Raw genomic sequence first — 19,035 nt, forward strand, 5'->3', positions numbered from 1 at the left:
ATCCGGCCAGATGAAGTGCTCCCTGCATCAAAAGCGGGGGGCAACGTGGACGTACTCCTCGGCTTACGAAGATCGTCTTACGACGAGTTGAGCTCTCCGATGACCTGCTCGTGCAATGCTTGTGTCGGCAGCATTTGAGGCGGATCGTACACCTGAAAAAGCATGGGCTTGAGTGAGCCATCGAATTGGTACAACTGGAGAGCGTAGGTACTGGCGCCAAAGTGTTCGTCCTGATGGATCACGAAGCCCTGCATGAACTCGACTTGATCGTAGGACTGGACGTAGTTGGACCTCTCTGCGCAGCGATCCGAAATCTGCTGACGGCCATCGCCCTTGAAGATGTTGAGCGTAAGCGAGTTGTTGCTGTTGAGGGTGTAGGTGCCGTGCTGCCAAATGAGCTGTGCCGAGACGCAGTTGGGCTTGGCGGGGTTGACGTTGTAGAGGTAGAGCGCTTGCTCCCAGAAGCCGTCATCGGTGAAGCTATACGACTGACCAGCAGTGGCAGGATAGATGAACGAGTTGTTGACCGGATCGTAAAAGTTGAGGCCGGTGACGACGTGGCCCGCACCTGAACTCCATGTGCCTTGCAATGATGTGACGTTGTTGGGAACGCCGATGCCGTAGGATGTCTGCTGTGCAGAGACGCCAGCGAGCACGGTGGCGGCGCCGAGTATTGTCGATAGCAATCTCAACATGGTGGCGTTGTGTGGTGTGTGGAAAAAGGTGAGTCGAAATGTGATTGTCACGACGATGATTGGAGATGCCGTACGGGGCGGGACTATGTCGCTGAGATGCGGCCGACTGCGATTGGGTGCTAGAGCCAAAGACTGATCTGGCTTGTCGCGTGCTGATGGGAAGGGGGCAGATGCGGAAGCAGGCGGAGGAGTAGCAAGGCTTGGAGGAGAGCGGAGCGAGGGTATAAAGTGAAGACGATTGATGATGATGACGGTGATGAAGGAAGGATTGCTGGCCAGGAGCGCTGTTGACCGACGCCGATGATGAGCCTGTGGGCGAGCAGAACACAGCACAGCAACATGAGAATTCATTTTTAGTCAGAGATCACGCTTGCACAGCACCCAAGAGGGGCATGCCGCTCTCAGACCAAAATCAAGTCGAGTCGAACTTCAGGGCGCGTGTGCCGCCGCCTCGCGCATGCGAGTCTAGTCCGGCGGCGTAGAGGCTGCCGCCGCCGTGTGCTTCGTGAACAAAGCAGAGCTGCCGTGTTTTGGAATTTCGTAATTCAAATTTCGGATTTGCCAAATCGCCTGCATTCAACCAATACAAAGCTAGGAGATCTTCAGGAAAAATGTTTGGCCAACCCTGCGTCAAAAGCTCGGCGAGCCCAGTCTGTCTGCAAGCTCTCGCCTTGGTCGACCGCAGGCTCAGCTGCTTTTCTCTGCCGTTGGTAGGCAATCAGTCCTCGCTGGCCTGCAATTTCGATGATCATTGTTAGACCCTTAAATCATTGTCCGTCTCATTTGCACAGTATCTTATGAGCTCCTCTCGGTGCGCAAACGGCTCGAAGCGCCTGCCATGGCACACTCACGTATGCTCTGTCTTCCTGAACCTCTGGGAGCGGCGAGGAGATATCGTGGGTCGTCGACAGCCCGTGAATGCGATGGATGGAGGAGTGAATGAGCGGATGCTTGTGAAAGACTTGTAAAGACAAAGAGGTCCTCGTCATTGCCATGATCGATGAGAGGCGGGGCGCTGCGGCCGGGCACCATGGCGGGCCGCTCAGCTAGATTCAGTACGCAGAGACAGCCAAATCGTCCTGGCGGGCACTGCCAAACCGCAATGGCAGAGCTGAATACGCAGAGTCTATCGGTCATATTTGAATTGCTGAGACTGCCAGTGTGCGGCGGCAGAGATTGCCAGAACGGGACGGCAGAGACTGCCAAGTCACAATGGCGGGGACTGCCAACTCGCTCACGCAGGTACAGCCAAATCGCGTTAGCACACACAGCCAACTCACAATGGCCGGCCCACACAAGCGACCTCGCCTTCTCACGCTGTGTCTGCCACGGTTACTTTGCGCGAGACGGACAGCCACTCAGAGCGTTATGCGGGCCCAGCCAATCGTTCCCGAGCTTGAGGCGCGCTATTTGACATCCCTTTGGCTGCGCCCCTTTGTGCAAAGGACCGCTCGGCCACCGGCCGCCAGTCAAGTTTGGCAGACACAGCCAGGCGCACACAGTCACTCAGCCAAGGCGGATTGTAGGAAATTGAACTAGAAATTGAGTCAAAGGGACAGGGAAAATTGGAAATTAACAGAAGTGAAAAAAGGAAGATGCGTCAGGCCCACCAAAATCTGGTGCTACCATTAAAGGTCCTCGAGCTCATCCTCCGAGTTGTAGGTACCGGCCTTCTTCGCCTTCGCCTTGGCAGCCCTCGCCTTTCGCTTGTCGCTCGAAGTCTCCTTCTTCACCTTCTTGGCAGCAGCGAGCTTGTTGCCCAAAGCGTCGAATTTGTCCTCGTCATCCTCCTTGGCTTCGAGCTTCGTCCCTTTCGAGTTGCTTTCGGTCCAATCGTGGCCGGAAGCGGTGAGCACACCGTCGCCCATGGCCCAAATCTCCTTGCAGGTACCCTCGGAGAACTCGCGCGAGTGGGTAATGATGGCGACACCGCCCTGGAAGGACTCGATGGCCTTGATGAGGGCGGCGAGAGACTCACGGTCCAAGAAGTTGGTGGGCTCGTCGAGGACGATGATGTGGGGTCGGCGCCAAGTGGCGGCGGCGAGGACGACCTTGACCTTCTGACCACCGGAGAGACCGCGCATGGTGTTGTGCGAGGTGAACTCACGCTCGAGACCGAAGTCCTCGAAATGGTTCTCGATCTCCTTTCGGACGAGGGGTCGGTTCATACCGAGACGCTGAGCCTCCTTGCTGTCGAAGGCGAGCACCTTCTTCTCAAGGCCCCTATCGATAAGGTCCTGACGGGGCACCCACTGGTTCTCGGCGGACGACATGTTCTTGAACGAGACCTCGTACTGGAAGGAGTTCTTCAACTTCTTACGGCCAACGATCTCGTCCATAATGCGCTTGACACCCTCGATGACGAAGACCTCACCCTGCTTCATCTTGGCCTTCTCCTCCTCGGTGAGTTCACGCTTGGAGGTCTTCATGTGCTCCTCCAGGTCCTCACCGGTCTGGTAACGCCAGAGCATGTAGTCGAGGGGGGTCATGTCAAGGTGCTGGTCAATGTGGTGGAAAGCGTGCTGGGCGACGTAGCCAATGACCAAGTTGGGGTGCTTCCACATCTCACCAGAGCCGGGCTCGGTGTCACCAACGACAAGCTTGACAAGGGTGGACTTGCCCGAACCGTTGGGGCCGAGAATGGCGACACGCGAGGCGAGCGAGAGCTGGATGCTGACACCCTTGAGCTGAGGAGCGGGGGTGCCGGGGTACTGGAAGATGACGTCCTTCATCTTGACAAGCGACTTCTCCTTGGTCTTGACACCATCCAGCAGGGGAGGGTCGGGCAGCTTGAACGAGTAGTCCTCGCCAGTGTTGAGCTCGGCGTAGGCACGGGCCTCGGGGACACGCTTGACGAAAGCGTCGAGGTTACCCGGATACCTCTTGATCTTGAAGCGGTTGAGGTGGAGGATGTCAGTGCAGACGTTGTTCAAGAAGCCAGAGTCGTGCGAGACGATGATGGCAGTGGCGGTCTTGAGGTTGACGAGGTAGTCAGTGATCCACTTGACGTTGACGACGTCCAAGTGGTTGGTGGGCTCGTCAAGGAGCAGAATGTCGGCCTTGAACAGGATGGCACGGGCAAGGGCGACCTTCATCTTCCAACCACCGGAGAGACCGGCGATGGGCGAGTTCTGACGGTCATCGTCGAAGCCGACCTCGTGGAGGGTCTTGACAGCCTCCTCGCGGGTCATGCTGAGACGCTCATCGGCAAGGATGAACTCGAGGACGGTGGTGAGACCCTCGGAACCGTCGAGATCGTGCTCGACGTACCAGGTGCGGACCTCCTCGGGCGAAGGGAAACCCTCGACCTGGCCGTTGGTGATGGCGCGCATGAGGGTCGACTTGCCCGAACCGTTACGACCGCAGAGACCGTACTTGTGGCCACGCTTGAGACGGAGAGTGGCGGTGTTGAGCAGAATCTTGGCACCGTAGGCGAGCGAGAACTGGCAGTTGCAAAGGTCCTCACCCTCCTCCTCGTCTTCGAAGATCTCGACAGTGTCACCAGTGGTCTTGGCGAGCGCGGTAAGGAGGCTCTTGGCGACAGCACGGGCCTGCTCGGGCTTAGCACCCTTGATGAGGGTGAGGTAGGGGACGAGGGTCGACTCCCACTCGGTGAGCTCAAAGTTGCGGGCGTTGGCAAGGTTGGCAACGAGCACGGCAAGGTAGGCCGAAAGGTTGGCCTGAGCCTGGAGGCTCTGCTCGCCGAGCGACTTGTTGACCTGCTCCTGCGTCTGCTTGACGTCAACGTCCTCGAGGGGCTTGACATCGGAGCCGTCACCGGTGACATTGCCGACCTCACGGAGGGTCTTGATGGCACGCTGAACGACACCACGGGCCTCCGGGTCAGCCATGGTAGACTCGATCTTGATCATACCGGGGAGGAGCTTGCCGAGGAAAGGTCGGACGGTGCGCTCGTTGTCGACGAGCTTGGTCATGTTGTCGGTGATAACGGCGACCTTACGCTTGGTGGCGGTGGGGCGCTCGTTGAGACCACGGGCGAGAAGGGGCACCATGAGGGCGAGGGTGGCGCTGTCGACCTCCTGGACGAAGGTGGTGGCGGACAGGAGCTGGATGGTCTTGGGGACCTCCTCGACGGGGTGAATGAGCGAGTTGATGAGGGCGGGGATGAAGCGCTCGATATCCTTGTTGGAGATGAGGGCGCAGAGCTTGGTGAGAGCGGCGCGCGAAGCCTTCTGGACATCGGTCTTGGTGTCCCAGATGACCTCGGACATGACAGGGATGATCTCGGGCATGAGGGCGGCCATGCGCTCGGGGCAAGCAACGACCATCTCCTCGAGGAGGGCGATGCAGCCAGTCTTGACCTGCCACTTGCCGGCGGTGCGAGCCTGCTCGAGAAGGACCTTGAGCACCTGGGGGGCAGCCCAGGGGGACATGACCTTGACGAAAGCCTTGAGCGACTCAAGGGAAGCCTTCTGAACGGACTTCTCCTTGTCACCCATGGCCTCGACGACGGTGTTGAGAACCTTCTCGAAGACGAAAGGCTCCACCTCGTGGCCGACACCCTGCTCGCAGAGGTTGAGGAGGAGAGTGCAGGCACCCTCACGGGCGGCGGCGTTCTTCTTGTCGGTGAGGCCCTTGAGGAGGACGGCCTCGATGCCGAGGTTGGCAAGAGCAGCGGGACCCTCAATCTTGACGAGGTTGGTGAGCTCCTGAGCGGCCTCCTTGTCGCCGGTGAGGAGAGCGTCCGACTCGGAGCTGGCCTCCTTCTTCTCGGCGGCGGTACCGCTCTTGGCGGCGGCACCAGCTGCGCCCTTGACGGCCTTGGCGGGAACGGTGGCGGGGACGCCAGCAGCGGAAGGTGCGGGAGCCATGATGGTGTGTTGAGTGATTATACGAAGACGGAAGGGGATAGGTGGCGAAGTGGCTACAAAGGATCACGGATCGCAAGTAGCAGGCACGAACACCAGAGATGGGAGTCTGTCGTCCTAAGATCGACTTTTGGTTTCTTCAGATGAAGAGGAAAGAGCGTGTTATGGCGCTCTGTGAAGGGTGGGTGATGGACAGCGCTAGCGATAGCTCTGTGATGAATGGATGATGATGCCGAAACAGGCGAAAGGGATGATGATGAGAAGGAAGGAAGTGGCTCGATCGTATCGCTTCCTTGAGCAAAAACCTGGTTGCATACGGTGGAAAATTTTTGCGTGAGAAGACAGCTGAACACGCGGAAGCTGGCACAGCTGTGTTGGACCTTCGATTGAGCACTCTGCTGACTGCTGAGCCCTTCCAAGGTGGCGAGGGATCGCGGTACGCTGACCCCTTCAGGAGCGAGGGCCGACGCCCTCCCACACAGCCAGATTTCTTCCAGAGTGACAGAAAAATTTACGTGGTTGCACAAGGCAGCCACACAAGAAGATCTGCTCGGCATCTCAGTGGCCCGTCTGCCCAGTTGCGCGCCGCTCTTCGGGACACTGGCAGAGTGCCTAATAATATTTGCTGGACCAAAATTCGAATTTTCAGGACGCCTCGTTCCTCGTAGATTTGTAGTCGGGTGAAGGCCTGACTTGCTGCGATTTTAAATGTGAAAGCACACGTTCAACAGTAAAACTGAATTCAAATCTCTGCGGAGCGCTCGCTGAGCGTTCAATATTAATAGGACTAGTCCGTCACGGTCTAACATCATCTCATCAGGACAACCAGATGAATCTCCCGATCTCTAGACCACCTCCACAACAGAGACCCTGAATGCGACTCAGCATCGATGCGGCTGTTGGTCTTGGTGAGCATCTTTCCTTACGCTGCTCCTCCGTCTCTGATCGCCACGTTCTCAGATCCAACGCCATCACTCGATAGCGTCGGCGCAGGGGACGATCAGCCAGGATGAAGTTCTACATCGACGAGCTCCCAGTGCTCTTCCCGTACCCCAAGATCTATCCGGAACAGTATGCGTACATGACCGATCTCAAGCGCACGCTCGACGCCAACGGTCACTGCGTGCTGGAGATGCCTTCAGGTACCGGTAAGACCGTCTCGCTACTCAGCCTCATCGTATCATACCAGCTCTTCCATCCAGCCAAGCGCAAGCTCATCTACTGCTCGCGTACCGTCCCAGAGATCGAAAAGGCGCTAGCAGAGTTGAAGCGCCTGATGGAGTACAGAGCGAGATACAACGTCAAGGAAGGCGAAGAGTCCGAGGTGCTCAAGAACGAAGCCGAGGGTAGTAATGGGCCTGGCGAGCATGATATCGACATGAAAGGCAGAGGCAAAGCTGGCGGTCAAATGGAAGATATCTTGGCGTTAGGACTCAGTTCACGCAAGAATCTCTGTATCCATCCCGACGTCAGCCGAGAACGAAAAGGCAAGGTCGTCGATGCCAGATGTCGAGACATGACCAGCAGCTGGGCATGCGAGAAGGGCCGCCAAGATCCCGGCAGCGTCGAGCTGTGCGACTTCCACGAAGAGCTCGGCAAGATGGAACCAGGCCAGCTCATCCCGCAAGGCGTGTGGACACTCGAGGAAGTCAAAGAGTACGCACGCGATAAGGGGATATGCCCCTACTTTGCCATCCGACGCATGATGCCCTTCGTCGATATCGTCATCTACAGCTTCCACTACCTGCTCGATCCAAAAGTCGCAGAGCAGGTCAGCAAGGAGATGAGCAAGGACGCGATCGTAGTCTTTGACGAGGCACACAACATCGACAACGTCTGCATCGAGTCACTCTCGATCGACCTCACAAGACCGATGCTCGATAGCGCATATCGAAGCATCAATCAGCTATCGGATCGGGTCGACGAAATCAAGAGAACGGACGCCTCAAAGCTACAAGACGAGTACGCGCGGCTGGTTGAAGGCTTGCAAGAGCAAGGCGAACAGAGAGAGGCGGAATCCTTCATGGCAAATCCAGTATTACCGGACGACTTGCTGCAAGAAGCGATACCGGGCAACATCCGTCGAGCCGAGCACTTTGTCGCCTTCCTGAAGCGGTTCGTCGAATACCTCAAAACACGAATGCGGGTGCTCCATGTCGTAGCAGAGACACCGCCAAGCTTCCTCCAACACTTGAAGGACATCACATACATCGAGCGCAAGCCTCTCCGCTTCTGTGCGGAGCGACTCCGAATGCTAGTCGGCACACTGGAGCTGACTCGCCTCGACGAATTCTCCGCACTGCAAAAGGTGGCCTCGTTTGCAACGCTGGTCGCGACATACGACAAGGGCTTCCTTCTCATCCTCGAGCCCTTCGAAACCGAGAACGCAACCGTGCCCAATCCCATCTTCCACTTTACCTGCCTGGACGCCAGTCTAGCCATCGCACCTGTCTTCGAGCGTTTCTCGAGCGTCATCATCACCAGTGGAACCATCAGCCCGCTCGACATGTACCCGAAGATGCTCAAGTTCGACGCCATCGTCCAAGAGTCGTATGCCATGACGCTCACCCGTCAGTGTTTCCTGCCCCTCGTCATCACAAGGGGCAGCGACCAGGTGGCCATCAGCTCGCGCTTCGAGGTGCGAAACGACCCCGCCGTGGTGCGCAATTACGGCAGTATTCTCATCGAATACGCCAAGTGTGTACCGGATGGTATCGTCGCCTTCTTCCCGTCGTACCTCTACATGGAAAGCATCGTCGCTGCGTGGCACGACATGGGTATCCTCGACGAGGTGTGGAAGTACAAGCTCATCTTCATCGAAACACCCGACGCACCGGAAACGAGCATTGCGCTGGAGAACTACCGCAGGGCGTGCGACAATGGGCGTGGCGCTATTCTGCTGTCCGTCGCGAGAGGAAAGGTCTCGGAGGGCATCGATTTCGACCACAACTACGGACGAGCTGTGATCATGTTCGGCGTACCCTATCAGTACACTGAATCACGTATCCTCAAGGCACGCTTGGAGTTCCTGCGAGACAACTTCAGGATTCGCGAAAACGACTTTCTCACCTTCGACGCTATGCGTCACGCTGCGCAGTGCGTGGGGCGTGTCTTGCGAGGTAAGACGGACTACGGTCTCATGGTGTTTGCCGACAAGCGGTTTGCTCGAGCCGACAAGCGCAACAAGCTGCCCAAGTGGATCGCGCAGTACATCAAGGAGACGCATTCGAATCTGTCGACCGACATGGCGATTGTCGAGTCGAAGCTGTTCATCCGGTCCATGGCGCAGCCGTATCCGGAGGGCAAGAACGGTGTCAGCCTGTGGGAGCTGAGCGATATCGAATCGCGGCAAGCAAAGGAGAGGGAGACGTTCGCGAAGCTCATGGGCGGCCAACTCAAGGTGGATGCCAACGGAGAGGTCATCGATAAGGACGACAGCGATTCCGACATGGACGGCGAGCGTGTTGGTAAGGAGGAGGACGACTTTGACAAGGAGTTTGGCGAGGGTCAGGATCTCGCGCAGATGAACGAACTGGACGAGGTCATGCAGGATGTCTGATCGCAAGCGCACATTTGTACAACACACACGGAGCTCACATCGATCATGCGTGACACACAGCACACACCTATGAAGGTCTGAACAAAGGCAGATGCACTTGAAGCGAAAGTCAGGTACAATAATGGGAATAGCAGCCAGCTGCTGACCTCAGAAGTATCCTGCTCGCACCGACGTAGGTGTAGACGGAATACTCGACACGTAGTCCTCCTTACCGCCGAGCTCGGGCAAAGAGTCGTGGTAGTGCGTCTCGAGACTCGTCAACGAATCCGTCGACCCGTTCGAGTGGAGCGAATACGGCGTGCTATCTGTCAGGCTGACCTGCGAGGCGAACGACATTCGCATCGGAACCACCGACGCCGGTTCGATGCCGTGCAGGCCCAAACCGGCGAGCTCCTTCTCGAGCACCTCTTCGTCCTCAAGCTGACCCAGTCCCTCGTGGTGGCTGGGCAGGAAGATGTGGCTCATGCACCGGGGTGGGCTGGGTCGAATGGCGATGGGAGCGTAGAGCGAGATCGAACGGGGCATCGGTGCGGCGTACATCGGGCAGGACGGCTGTTCGTCCAGACTTGGCCTGGAATCCGCCGCTGGAGGACCGTCAAAGTCCGCCCCACGGCAGTGGAAGGACTCTTCGCTAGCCCGACGTCCCAACCTCGGCCTGAGGGGTGAGCGAAGCGGAATCTTGGGCGGCATCTTCTTCCCACTCTCGGATGGGGAGGCGAAGAGGGAGTATACGGACCTGCGCGCACTGCTCTGGCGAATCGAGCGAAGGGACGGGCGCGGCGAGCCAGAATCTGAGCTAGCTTGACGCAAGAAGCTGCGCCTCTTGTCAGCCGATTTGACAATGATGAGCGGTGCGATGGGCTCCGAGTGGCAGGCGGGAAAGGCATACGCGTCGACGCGCGGGGCCAGGCAGCTTTCCGGTGACGAGACGGGTCGAGGGGGGCGAACGGGTCGAGGAGCGTAGACGGGGGTGTCGTCGCGAGGTTGAGCATCGAGCGAGGCGTTGGCATGGGTGAAGAGGCCGAAAGCTCGTCGAAGGGGCGACTTGGCGGGAAGGCTCATTGAAGGCGTGGACAGGCCGAAGAGGGGTGCAGACGAGGGACCGGGTTGGTTGTACAGCTGCGCAATGTTGATATCGAGAGGCTGCATCGATCTGGCTTTGATGTCGCGGCGACGGCGGGATGGAAGTCGTGCAAAGGGGCTGGTGAAGCCGGTCATGGTTGCAGGTGGTCGTGAGGAATAAGGATGAGGAGAGGGCTAGGTATTAGACGCTGTTGGTGAAGGGGAGCCCCCAGATCCCGCTGACGAAGGCTCGCTCATTATATGTACATTGCGTCTTTGGCTGTCACAACGCTAAGCGAGGCTGGCGTGGTCCCGCAGCAGCAGCATGACAGCTGAAAAGGCGGTGACAGGGCAGCTCGTGACGCGAGGATAAAGTCCCGGCAAAAAAAGCGGGAGGCGGGCCCCGTGGTGGGATCAGATGAAAAGTGGCGCAGCAAACAAGCGAGCCCTCGTGGGAGTGTTGCTTCTTCTGGAGCCGAGGCGATGAGAAAGGAGCGGGACATGCCAGGGGCCTCGTGGCGTCAACACGGGGCGAGATCTGACGTTGCGAGAGCCCAAGATTTGTGGCTCTTGGCGGAGATGAAAAGCCAAAGTCGAACTCTGCAGGCCGTGACAGGCGGGACTGCGCTTGGCAGCAGTAAGGGGGGGAGCGACGGACTATCCTGCCGGCAAAAAGGCGGGCGGGACTTCAATCATTCGTCCTACAGGGTCCAGTCGGTCGTCGAACGGGATGCAAGGGTCGAGGACCCTGGGAAACTGTCAGCAGTGATGATCCTGGACGGTGGAGCGCTTGAGCATTGCGACTCGGCAAAAGTAGTCCCGCGAAGTTGCCCCACTCTGACGAGCATAGCGCAATAACCAGTCGCTCCTGAATGCCAGCATGGACCGCTAGCAAGACGTACCCGCACGATGAAGGGGTAGGTGAGACCAACACTCGATTCTAAGCGTCGTTGTGGCGGACAGAGCGAGGAAAGGACGAGGTAGGCAACCTGCTGCTCGCAATGCGTCAAAGTGCCTGGTTCATCTGGGTCTGGAGCAAGGACGATGCAAGGATGTTCATTTGGCATCTGGCATGGATGATCGGTCGGACAGCAAGCAGACGTGCACAGAACGACGCACCATCGACGCCGCAGGGCCAGCCAAGGTGCCACCCAGCTTGGCTTCTTCTGAGACTGTCGATGCGAAAAACCAGTTTGCCAGCGTAACATGTCGGTCCTCGTTGTCTTCTTGCTACTCACCGCGAGCTACGACAGGGCACAATGCTGGCACGATGATTCCAGCCTGGCATGCGCAACACAGTCGCCAAGAACAACCACATGTGACTTTCAGCCAGAGTATTATCACACGGATATTGTACAACGACGGGAAGCATCTTCGGTATTGTTGGAATTCGTCGGATCTTGAACTGGACATATGACTACAGGTCTAGAGCTCGTCCGTGCATCCTGGTTGCAGCATGCAGAGGGAGAGGCGAGATCCAGCTGCAGTGATCTGCCGCGGTCTGATTCTCGGGTGACAGACACGGGAAGCCAACGGCATCAACGCGTGCCTGATTTTCCCCTGGCATAAAAAGCCACGCGGGCCGAGCTGTCGAACGTGACACTGTTCGCCACGCCGGAAAAACGCAATCGAGCGGGGGTGAAGCGGATCTGTGATCCTTGTCCCGATCGTTGACGTTCCCGAGGACTCGGACAACGGACTTGCTTTAGCTGCAGTATGTCCGCCTTCAGAGAGACACGTACCCACTGTGTAGAAGCGATTCATGTCGAGAAGACGCGTACCACGTGGGAGACGCGCCCGACGATTGTGTCGCACGATAGCGCGCTCTGAGGCCTCGACGCCTCGACACTTTTCGAGGCCGCATTTTTCAGGCTGATTTTTTCGCAGCTTTTTTTCAGCGTGTTAATGCCAGAGTCGTCAAGCACTGACCATCATCAAGTCAAAGCGCTCGAGTGTGGAGGTCTTCCTACCTCATCTTCCACTACTCGCTCTGGCTGCAGCGGCAGCTATGCTACACGGTCACCAACACGATGCCGCCGAAGAACGCACGAGGACGCACACAGCATCGTGAGGCGGACAAGGAACCAGAAGAGCCGTTTCACCCTGCAGCAGATGCTGCCACCTTTCGCGACCTGCTCATCTTTGAGGAGCGACTCAAGCAGAATGCGGCTCGACTGCAGGCACGCAAGCGCAAGTACGAGATCCTGCTCTTCGGCTTTGTCCTCTTCATCCTCTGCCTTTCGCATTTGGTGGTCATCTCGCCGCGCTCTTCGGTGTTCCTGCAGTACAGCCTGGCGGCGGTGCTGATGATTTGTCTCACGACGCTCTTCCTTTTCTTTGCAAGTGGCATGCACGCTGAGCGCATTCGATCCGCCAACAAGTTTGTGCCGCAAGCGAATCGTAGTCTGCGCAATTTCAACATGTACCTCAACACACGCAGCACCCGAACAGCAACTCTGTCGGCAGCGTCCACCATCCCACCCGCACAGAACAGCAGGGGCGAACTCATCTTCAGCAGCAAAGTCAACCCCGACTTCCGCGAGGGCTACCAACGGTATCGAGCCGCTTTTGAACGGCGCCGTGCCGAAAAGATTGCGGCCAAACGGGCTCAGTCATGGAAGCGATGGTTCTACTTTGCTCTCGGCAAACCCGACGATACCAAGCTCAGGTCAGCAACCACAGCCACTCGGAACGCTGCCGATCCATCAAGATCCAAGGCATTGCGCGGATCCAAGCCAAGGACAGCTCGGACCACCCGAGCGACAGCACGCTTGGACTCGGAAGGGGCCGAGGCGGCCAGTCCGCAGCGCGGGAGCTTGCAGCTCGAAGACTTGAGCGATGCGCCAAGTGATGGTCTGAGTGATGGATTGAGCGAAGCACTCAGCGAGGAAGGAGGATCCATGTCGGGCCACGACCCATCATAGCATTGCAATCACAAGGCCAATTTTAGCAGTCACCTCTCAGCGCGTCTTGTTGAAAGTCACACGCTGTCAAAGCTGCAAAGGTGTGGAGGAAATCTCGGCGTAGACTGACTTCCGTGCATACTCTAAAATGGTCTGTGCCAAAACGGCTCAGCTCTTCTTCTCGCACTCCAACCGGAATGCTTGCCTGAACGCCTCCCTCTCCGTCCGTCATGGAGACCACCTGGGCCCCACTCGTCCCTACCGCAAAGGGCTCAGGACGGAAAAGCATAGACGCTGCACCTTCGGCGGCCACAGCCTCAGGGTCCAGCAACGTCAACGATGTCTCGCTCGATCCTTTCTCCATTGGCAACCTGCCATCGACCGTGGTGCAGCGCATCCTCAGCTTTGTCCCCGTGTCCGACCTTCCCAGCTGCGCTCTAGCAGCGAGGCCGTTGGCTCGCTTCGTAGCGGACGAAAGACTATGGGCGCAACGACTCGCTTTTCTTCAGTATAAGCAGGTGCCAGGACGAAACCTCCGCTACAACCCGGATCTCTCGACCGTCCCATCAGCCTCTTCTTCAAAGCGAAAGGAAAGCGCGAGCTCAGCTTCAGTCAAGTCACCATCCAACAGGCCCACAGCGAGCTACATTGACAGCAACGACGACGACTTTGGCGACTTTGAAGCGGCGACCATGTCCAGCCCTGCCGATGACGACTTTGGCGGGTTTGTATCCTCAAAGCAGAGTCAATGGGGTCAGAGCTTCTCCTCAGCGCCAGTGTTCTCGTACAGAGCCGAGTCAAAGCTTCCAGTGCCGAGCACAGATCCAGACTCAGCCTACCAGACATTCAAGCGAATAGCGGTGTCGCTCAAGCCGTTCGTGCAGAGCCTGCTGTTCGAATCATCACCCACCAGCTCGCTCGTCTTTACGGATCCCAGCTTGTCGTCCCTCTCGTCGCAGGCGTACTTGATATGCAATGTGGCGCGCTTCACTGGTCCCCTTGTTCTGGGCTCCTTCGCAAAGACTGGCTCATCGGCTTCCAGTTCACCAGATCTGTCCATCGACGAAACGGATCAGGATCACACAAGGTTGCGCAGCTCGGCACGCCAAGCGGCCGACTATCTCGAAGGCGTCCTGTTATCTGCCTTTGAAGGTGCGGATGCTCGAAGGGCGGACGCACTGCGTGCAGGCGAAAGAGGAATGGACGTCGCCAAGGCCATCGAGCGTGCCGAGCTAGACATGCACGAACACGCTACCTTGATATGGGATCTCGTCACCTCGACCTCCGAATCAACGTCACAGCAATCGCCCTTCGCGCTCGCCTCAACATCAAACGATGGCGAGACGACGAACTTCCTGTCCATCCTCGACCACCCCGGCTCCGCAGCAGCGCTGAGCTTCTTCGAAAAGCGCGACTCAATCTTCAAGTCCACCGCGCATCGGCCCGAGGCCAACTTTGCCTCGCCCTCCCCCGCAGCCAGGCCAGCACTGGACTTCACCGCCATGGACGCGTTCATGTCGGATGTGCTTGCCAATCTTTTGACGGACGGCTCGCTGGTGGCGCGCATCTTTCCGCCTGAACAGCAGGTGCTGCTCGCATTCGCCAGTCGTGTTGCCAACGAGATTGTTGGCGAATACATCAACGGTGTCCTTGCAAAGGCGCGCACCATTGACGTGCATGTCTACCTCCAAGCGGCGGCGGCCACATTTTCGCAGGCGCTCAAGATTGCCGATGAGCTGCAGAAGATCGAGCCACGGCATCCGGAGCACGTCACTCCAGGAAGATGTCGTGCCATCGTGCTGGGCATGTTCGAGGCTCATCTCGACGAGTATCTGCAAGAAGAGCGAGACTGGGTGCGCAATATCATGATGGACTTGTGTCATGAGGGTGGCGTTGGATCAAGCTCGGGCAGCAAGTCCACCGCCATTGGTCGTGTCAAGCCGGTAAAGTCGATGGACACGGCTTTTCTGGCGAGCGACAACCCGGCGCAGGTCAAGCGGAACGTGCTCAGCAGCTTCAAGGATGTACTTCTCATGCCGGTGACCGTGGTGCCTCGAGCGGCGGGGGCAGTGGGAGGCGCGGTCATTAGGACAGCGGGCACAGGGCTGAGCCAGCTCAACCCGCTCAAGTGGCAGCAGAGCTCAACAGCGGCTACACGCAACGTCGGCGGCATCGGCTCGGCCCCCACTACCCCGTCAAAGGTCACTACGCCCACCGCGGGTGGGGCAGCAAACAACGGTTACGTCGACTTCAGCAAGGAGGTTCTAGGCGGACCGGAGGGACATGTGATCGGGGACGACGATAGCGACGAGGAGGAACTGCAGCTGGGGTCATCGGCGAGCGAGAAGATGGCGGATTTTGGCGGCTTCGCCGACGCGATCGCGGTAGATGGCTGGAACGAAAAGGGTGGCGATCACGGAAATGCCTGGGGTAGCTTGAGTGCGGATGCCAATGTCGAGGCGGGAGGATGGAGCGCCTCCAACACCAAGCAGGTGGCGCGAACGAGCTTACCTCCAGCAGCGAAGGCGACGGCTATTGTCGAGTCCAACGACGTTCCGCAAGTGAGAGCGTCCACAGAGATAAACGGTGGCAAGTTCGCGCGGCTACAATTGCTGCTCTCGCTTGACACAGCCTTGGCGTTGATCCAGGTCAACCGCGAATCGCTCAAACGCATGGAGGCGTTCATGGTGTACCCTGCCTCGACGGCACATGGACGGCGTGTCAAGGAAGAGATGGAAGAAGTATGCCTGTCGCTCTTCCAAGTCCTCGGCGATCAGCATATCGCCCCCGGGTTCACCAAAGCAACCGAGCAGATCAAGGAGTGGAATCCGCTTTCGGATAATAAGCCCTCAAAGGGCGAGAAGAACACTGACGAAGGTGGTGAAGACGCAAGCGAGGTCGTACCGCTGGTGCAGTTCTTCGAACTCACCCACATTGCGGATACCATCTCGCAGCTGTGCTCAGTGTACTTCTCGCAGACGCTCAAACCGGTGGTTAAGCTGGATACCGACGATTTTCTGAACCCGGTGGTCCGGGCGAAGAAGGCTTTCGAGGGGACGCTTGACGAGTTCGTCGCCTCTGGCCTGTCTGTATCTGTCGATCTGCTGATGAAGCGGGCCGAATGGATCTTGTTCTCGCAGCGCGATGCGATGGACTACGCTTCCACCTCGATCGCCGACCTGGGCAACCCGACTCGGGCCACACGCTCTACTCTGGCCCTCCTCAGCTTTCACAGCAAGCTGCTGGTGGGCGCAACGGACCGGGAGATCCTCGACCTGTTCTACACCGAAATCGCCCTGCGTCTCTTTACCATCCTCACCAAACATCTCAAGTCGCTACCCATCACAACAACGGGCGCTTTCCAATTGATATCGGACCTCAACGCCGTCGCCACCTTCATCGCCAGCCTGCGCATCAAGGACCCGCACATCGCCACGCTCTACAACTCGCTCAAGGCGCTGGCCAACTACTACATTGTCGACGGCAAGGAACTTATTGCGCTGCTCAAGGCAAAGGGCGAGACTGGACGAGCGGAGAGAGAAGACGGATTCGTGTTCGGTCAGGAAGAGCTCTACGAGTTCTTGAAGAGTAGAAGCGACTTCAGAGCGATAGAGAAGCAAGTCGATCACGAGATCTTCGGTTTCAAGGTGTCAGAGGACTGCATTGTTTGTTAGAACACACGGAGACGCAATCACATCGAGGATCAGAAACGGTATCTGTGTGCATTACAATGAAACATGTGTGAAAAGACTAGTTCTTGCCGTTGGCGGCCACCTCGACTGCCTCTTCGATGACCTTTTCAGGTTTGCTGATGTTGGTAATGGCGGAGAGCACGGCCTTCAGACTTGCCGTGGTGATGTCGACATCAATACCCACGCCCCAATACCCTACACACTTCTTCTCTCCGACCTTGTCCTTCTCCGCCGGGTCAACGAGCTCGACGTAACTCGCCGCCTGGGCCTTGCTTCCGCTTCCACTGCCGTTGGAGCCCGTCTGCAGGGAGGACGACTTGGTGATGGCGTGCTCGCTGTACTCTCGGATCTCGGCTTTGATGCTGAACGTCGATTCGATGGCGTCGAGGAACGCCGAGAGAACACCGTTGCCTGTGCCGGTGAGCTCGTGCGACTTGCCGCCGTGCAGGACTTTGCCGGTGAATCGACGGAGACGAGGAGTCGAGAGACCGCCATCGCCATCCTCGGATGTGATGGAGGACGAAAGGTCGTCCGAGAGCGAGTAGCCACGCAGGGCGAAACGACCTTCGTTGCGACCGGCCTCGAGCGAAGCAAGATGGTACGTCTGGGTGAAGATGCGCGTGATGTCCTCCGAGGTCATCTCCTTGCCCGTGCGATCGGCGACCTCCTGAATGACCTGGTAGAACGAGACCTGCATCCTGCGTGGCAGGTCCAGTCCCAGGCTCTGCGCCACAAGATAAGCAACTCCGCCCTTGCCCGACTGCGAGTTGACACGGATGACCGCCTCGTACGTGCACCCGAGATCGACAGGGTCGATGGGCAGGTAGGGGATCTCCCACGTGTTGTCGCCCTGCTCGATGCGCTTGTTCTGCGCAGCAAAGCCCTTCTTGATCGCATCCTGGTGACTGCCCGAGAAAGCGGTGAAGACGAGGTCGCCGGCATACGGGTGTCGCGGGTGGACAGGGATGTCATTGCACCCGCTCACGACGTCCACGACGGACTGGATGTCCGACAGGTCGAGCTCGCCCGGCTGGATGCCCTGTGAGAACAGGTTGAGCGCCAGCGTCACAATGTCGACATTACCAGTCCTCTCGCCGTTGCCGAACAGGCAGCCCTCGACACGATCTCCACCGGCGAGCATGCCCAGCTCCGTCGCGGCCACCGCACACCCGCGGTCGTTGTGGGGATGCAGCGAAACGATGACCGAGGGTCGGTCGGTGATGTTGGTGCAGAAGTACTCGATCTGGTCGGCATAGTGGTTCGGGGGTCCCACCTCGACCGTCGCGGGCAGGTTGAAGATGATTGGGTTCTCGGCGCTGGCCTTGCCCCAAGCTTTGCGCACCTCCTCGCAGATTGTGACGGCAAAGTCCATCTCGGTCTGGGTGAAAGTCTCGGGCGAGTACTCGTACTTGAAGTTGGTGCCTCCGTTTTCAGGTTTCGAGTATTCGTCGACGAGTTCGCGGACAATCTTGGTGTGTCGCACCGCCAGATCGACGGTCTGCTCCTGCGAGTTCTGGAAGACGACGTTGCGGAAGAGCGGAGAGGAGGCGTTGTACATGTGGAGGATGACGTTCTTGGCGCCCTTGATGGACTCGAAGGTACGTCGGATGAGCTCTTCACGGGCAGGAGTGAGGACCTGGATGTAGACGTCGTCGGGGATCATATTGTTCTCGATGATGTGACGGACGAAACCAAAGTCGGTGTCCGAGGCCGAGGGGAAGGCCACCTCGATCTCCTTGAAGCCGACCTCGACGAGCTTTTGGTAGAACTTGAGCTTCTGCTCGCCCGACATGGGGTTGATGAGGGCCTGGTTGCCATCGCGCAGATCGACCGAGGTCCAGATGGGCGTCTTTGTGGGAACCTTCGCCGGCCATGCTCGGTTGGGCAGGTCAATAGGCGTGTAGGGTTTGTATTTGTCGCCGGGGATCATGGGCGCCATGATGGAAAGGATGTGGCTCTGGGCGAGCAGTAAGAGGGGATTGAGAGGGTATGCAGCGCAGTAGTTTGAGGCGAAAAAAAAAGAGATGGACGCTGTTGCTGAGCAGAAAGAAGCGTGCTAGTGATGCAAAGCGAAGAAGCGCAAGTGATATGATGGCAAGAAGAAATGAAGGAAAGGCGGGGTCGAAGGCAGCTTTCTTTCTCTGCGCTCACCGGCTAAGTCGCCTTCCTTCTCTGCCTGCCTGCCTGCCAGTGCGTGTGTCATGTGCACTCTCGCAGCTTCCATGAAATTGGCCCGTGACTCGAGACTAGCTTTCTGCCGCCCAGAAGAACAGCCAGCCAGAAGGGGATTTCTTT

The 19,035-nt window shown here is 58.0% G+C and overlaps 7 protein-coding genes across 7 annotated transcripts; 3 read left to right on the forward strand and 4 right to left on the reverse strand.

Annotated features, from left to right (window-relative positions):
* Positions 1–77: 77 nt before the first annotated feature.
* PSEUBRA_001392 (uncharacterized protein) lies at positions 78–695 on the reverse strand (the record flags this gene model as incomplete). Its single annotated transcript, XM_016434682.1, has 1 exon — positions 78–695. One exon carries the CDS (start codon positions 693–695, stop codon positions 78–80), a length of 618 nt encoding a protein of 205 aa, XP_016294048.1.
* A 1,628-nt stretch (positions 696–2,323) lies between these two features.
* PSEUBRA_001393 (ABC transporter-like protein) lies at positions 2,324–5,527 on the reverse strand (the record flags this gene model as incomplete). The annotated part of the gene is made up of 1 exon (XM_016434672.1): positions 2,324–5,527. The coding sequence occupies one exon, from the start codon at positions 5,525–5,527 to the stop codon at positions 2,324–2,326; it is 3,204 nt and encodes a 1,067-aa protein (XP_016294049.1).
* Positions 5,528–6,533: 1,006 nt separating this feature from the next.
* Positions 6,534–9,083, forward strand: PSEUBRA_001394 (protein of unknown function DUF1227; the record flags this gene model as incomplete). Its single annotated transcript, XM_016434655.1, has 1 exon — positions 6,534–9,083. One exon carries the CDS (start codon positions 6,534–6,536, stop codon positions 9,081–9,083), a length of 2,550 nt encoding a protein of 849 aa, XP_016294050.1.
* Positions 9,084–9,230: 147 nt separating this feature from the next.
* Positions 9,231–10,301, reverse strand: PSEUBRA_001395 (uncharacterized protein; the record flags this gene model as incomplete). Its single annotated transcript, XM_059464581.1, has 1 exon — positions 9,231–10,301. One exon carries the CDS (start codon positions 10,299–10,301, stop codon positions 9,231–9,233), a length of 1,071 nt encoding a protein of 356 aa, XP_059321149.1.
* Positions 10,302–12,175: 1,874 nt separating this feature from the next.
* Positions 12,176–13,069, forward strand: PSEUBRA_001396 (Sporulation/nuclear morphology, Spo7; the record flags this gene model as incomplete). Its single annotated transcript, XM_059464582.1, has 1 exon — positions 12,176–13,069. The coding sequence occupies one exon, from the start codon at positions 12,176–12,178 to the stop codon at positions 13,067–13,069; it is 894 nt and encodes a 297-aa protein (XP_059321150.1).
* A 209-nt stretch (positions 13,070–13,278) lies between these two features.
* On the forward strand, positions 13,279–16,722 carry PSEUBRA_001397 (Exocyst complex component Sec10-like protein; the record flags this gene model as incomplete). The annotated part of the gene is made up of 1 exon (XM_016434661.2): positions 13,279–16,722. The coding sequence occupies one exon, from the start codon at positions 13,279–13,281 to the stop codon at positions 16,720–16,722; it is 3,444 nt and encodes a 1,147-aa protein (XP_016294051.2).
* A 76-nt stretch (positions 16,723–16,798) lies between these two features.
* Positions 16,799–18,679, reverse strand: PSEUBRA_001398 (2-isopropylmalate synthase LeuA, allosteric (dimerization) domain protein; the record flags this gene model as incomplete). Its single annotated transcript, XM_016434678.1, has 1 exon — positions 16,799–18,679. One exon carries the CDS (start codon positions 18,677–18,679, stop codon positions 16,799–16,801), a length of 1,881 nt encoding a protein of 626 aa, XP_016294052.1.
* Positions 18,680–19,035: the final 356 nt, after the last annotated feature.

This window comes from Kalmanozyma brasiliensis (genome assembly GCF_000497045.1).
Source record: "Kalmanozyma brasiliensis GHG001 unplaced genomic scaffold PSEUBRA_SCAF13, whole genome shotgun sequence".
Classification (NCBI taxonomy): Eukaryota; Fungi; Basidiomycota; class Ustilaginomycetes; order Ustilaginales; genus Kalmanozyma; species Kalmanozyma brasiliensis.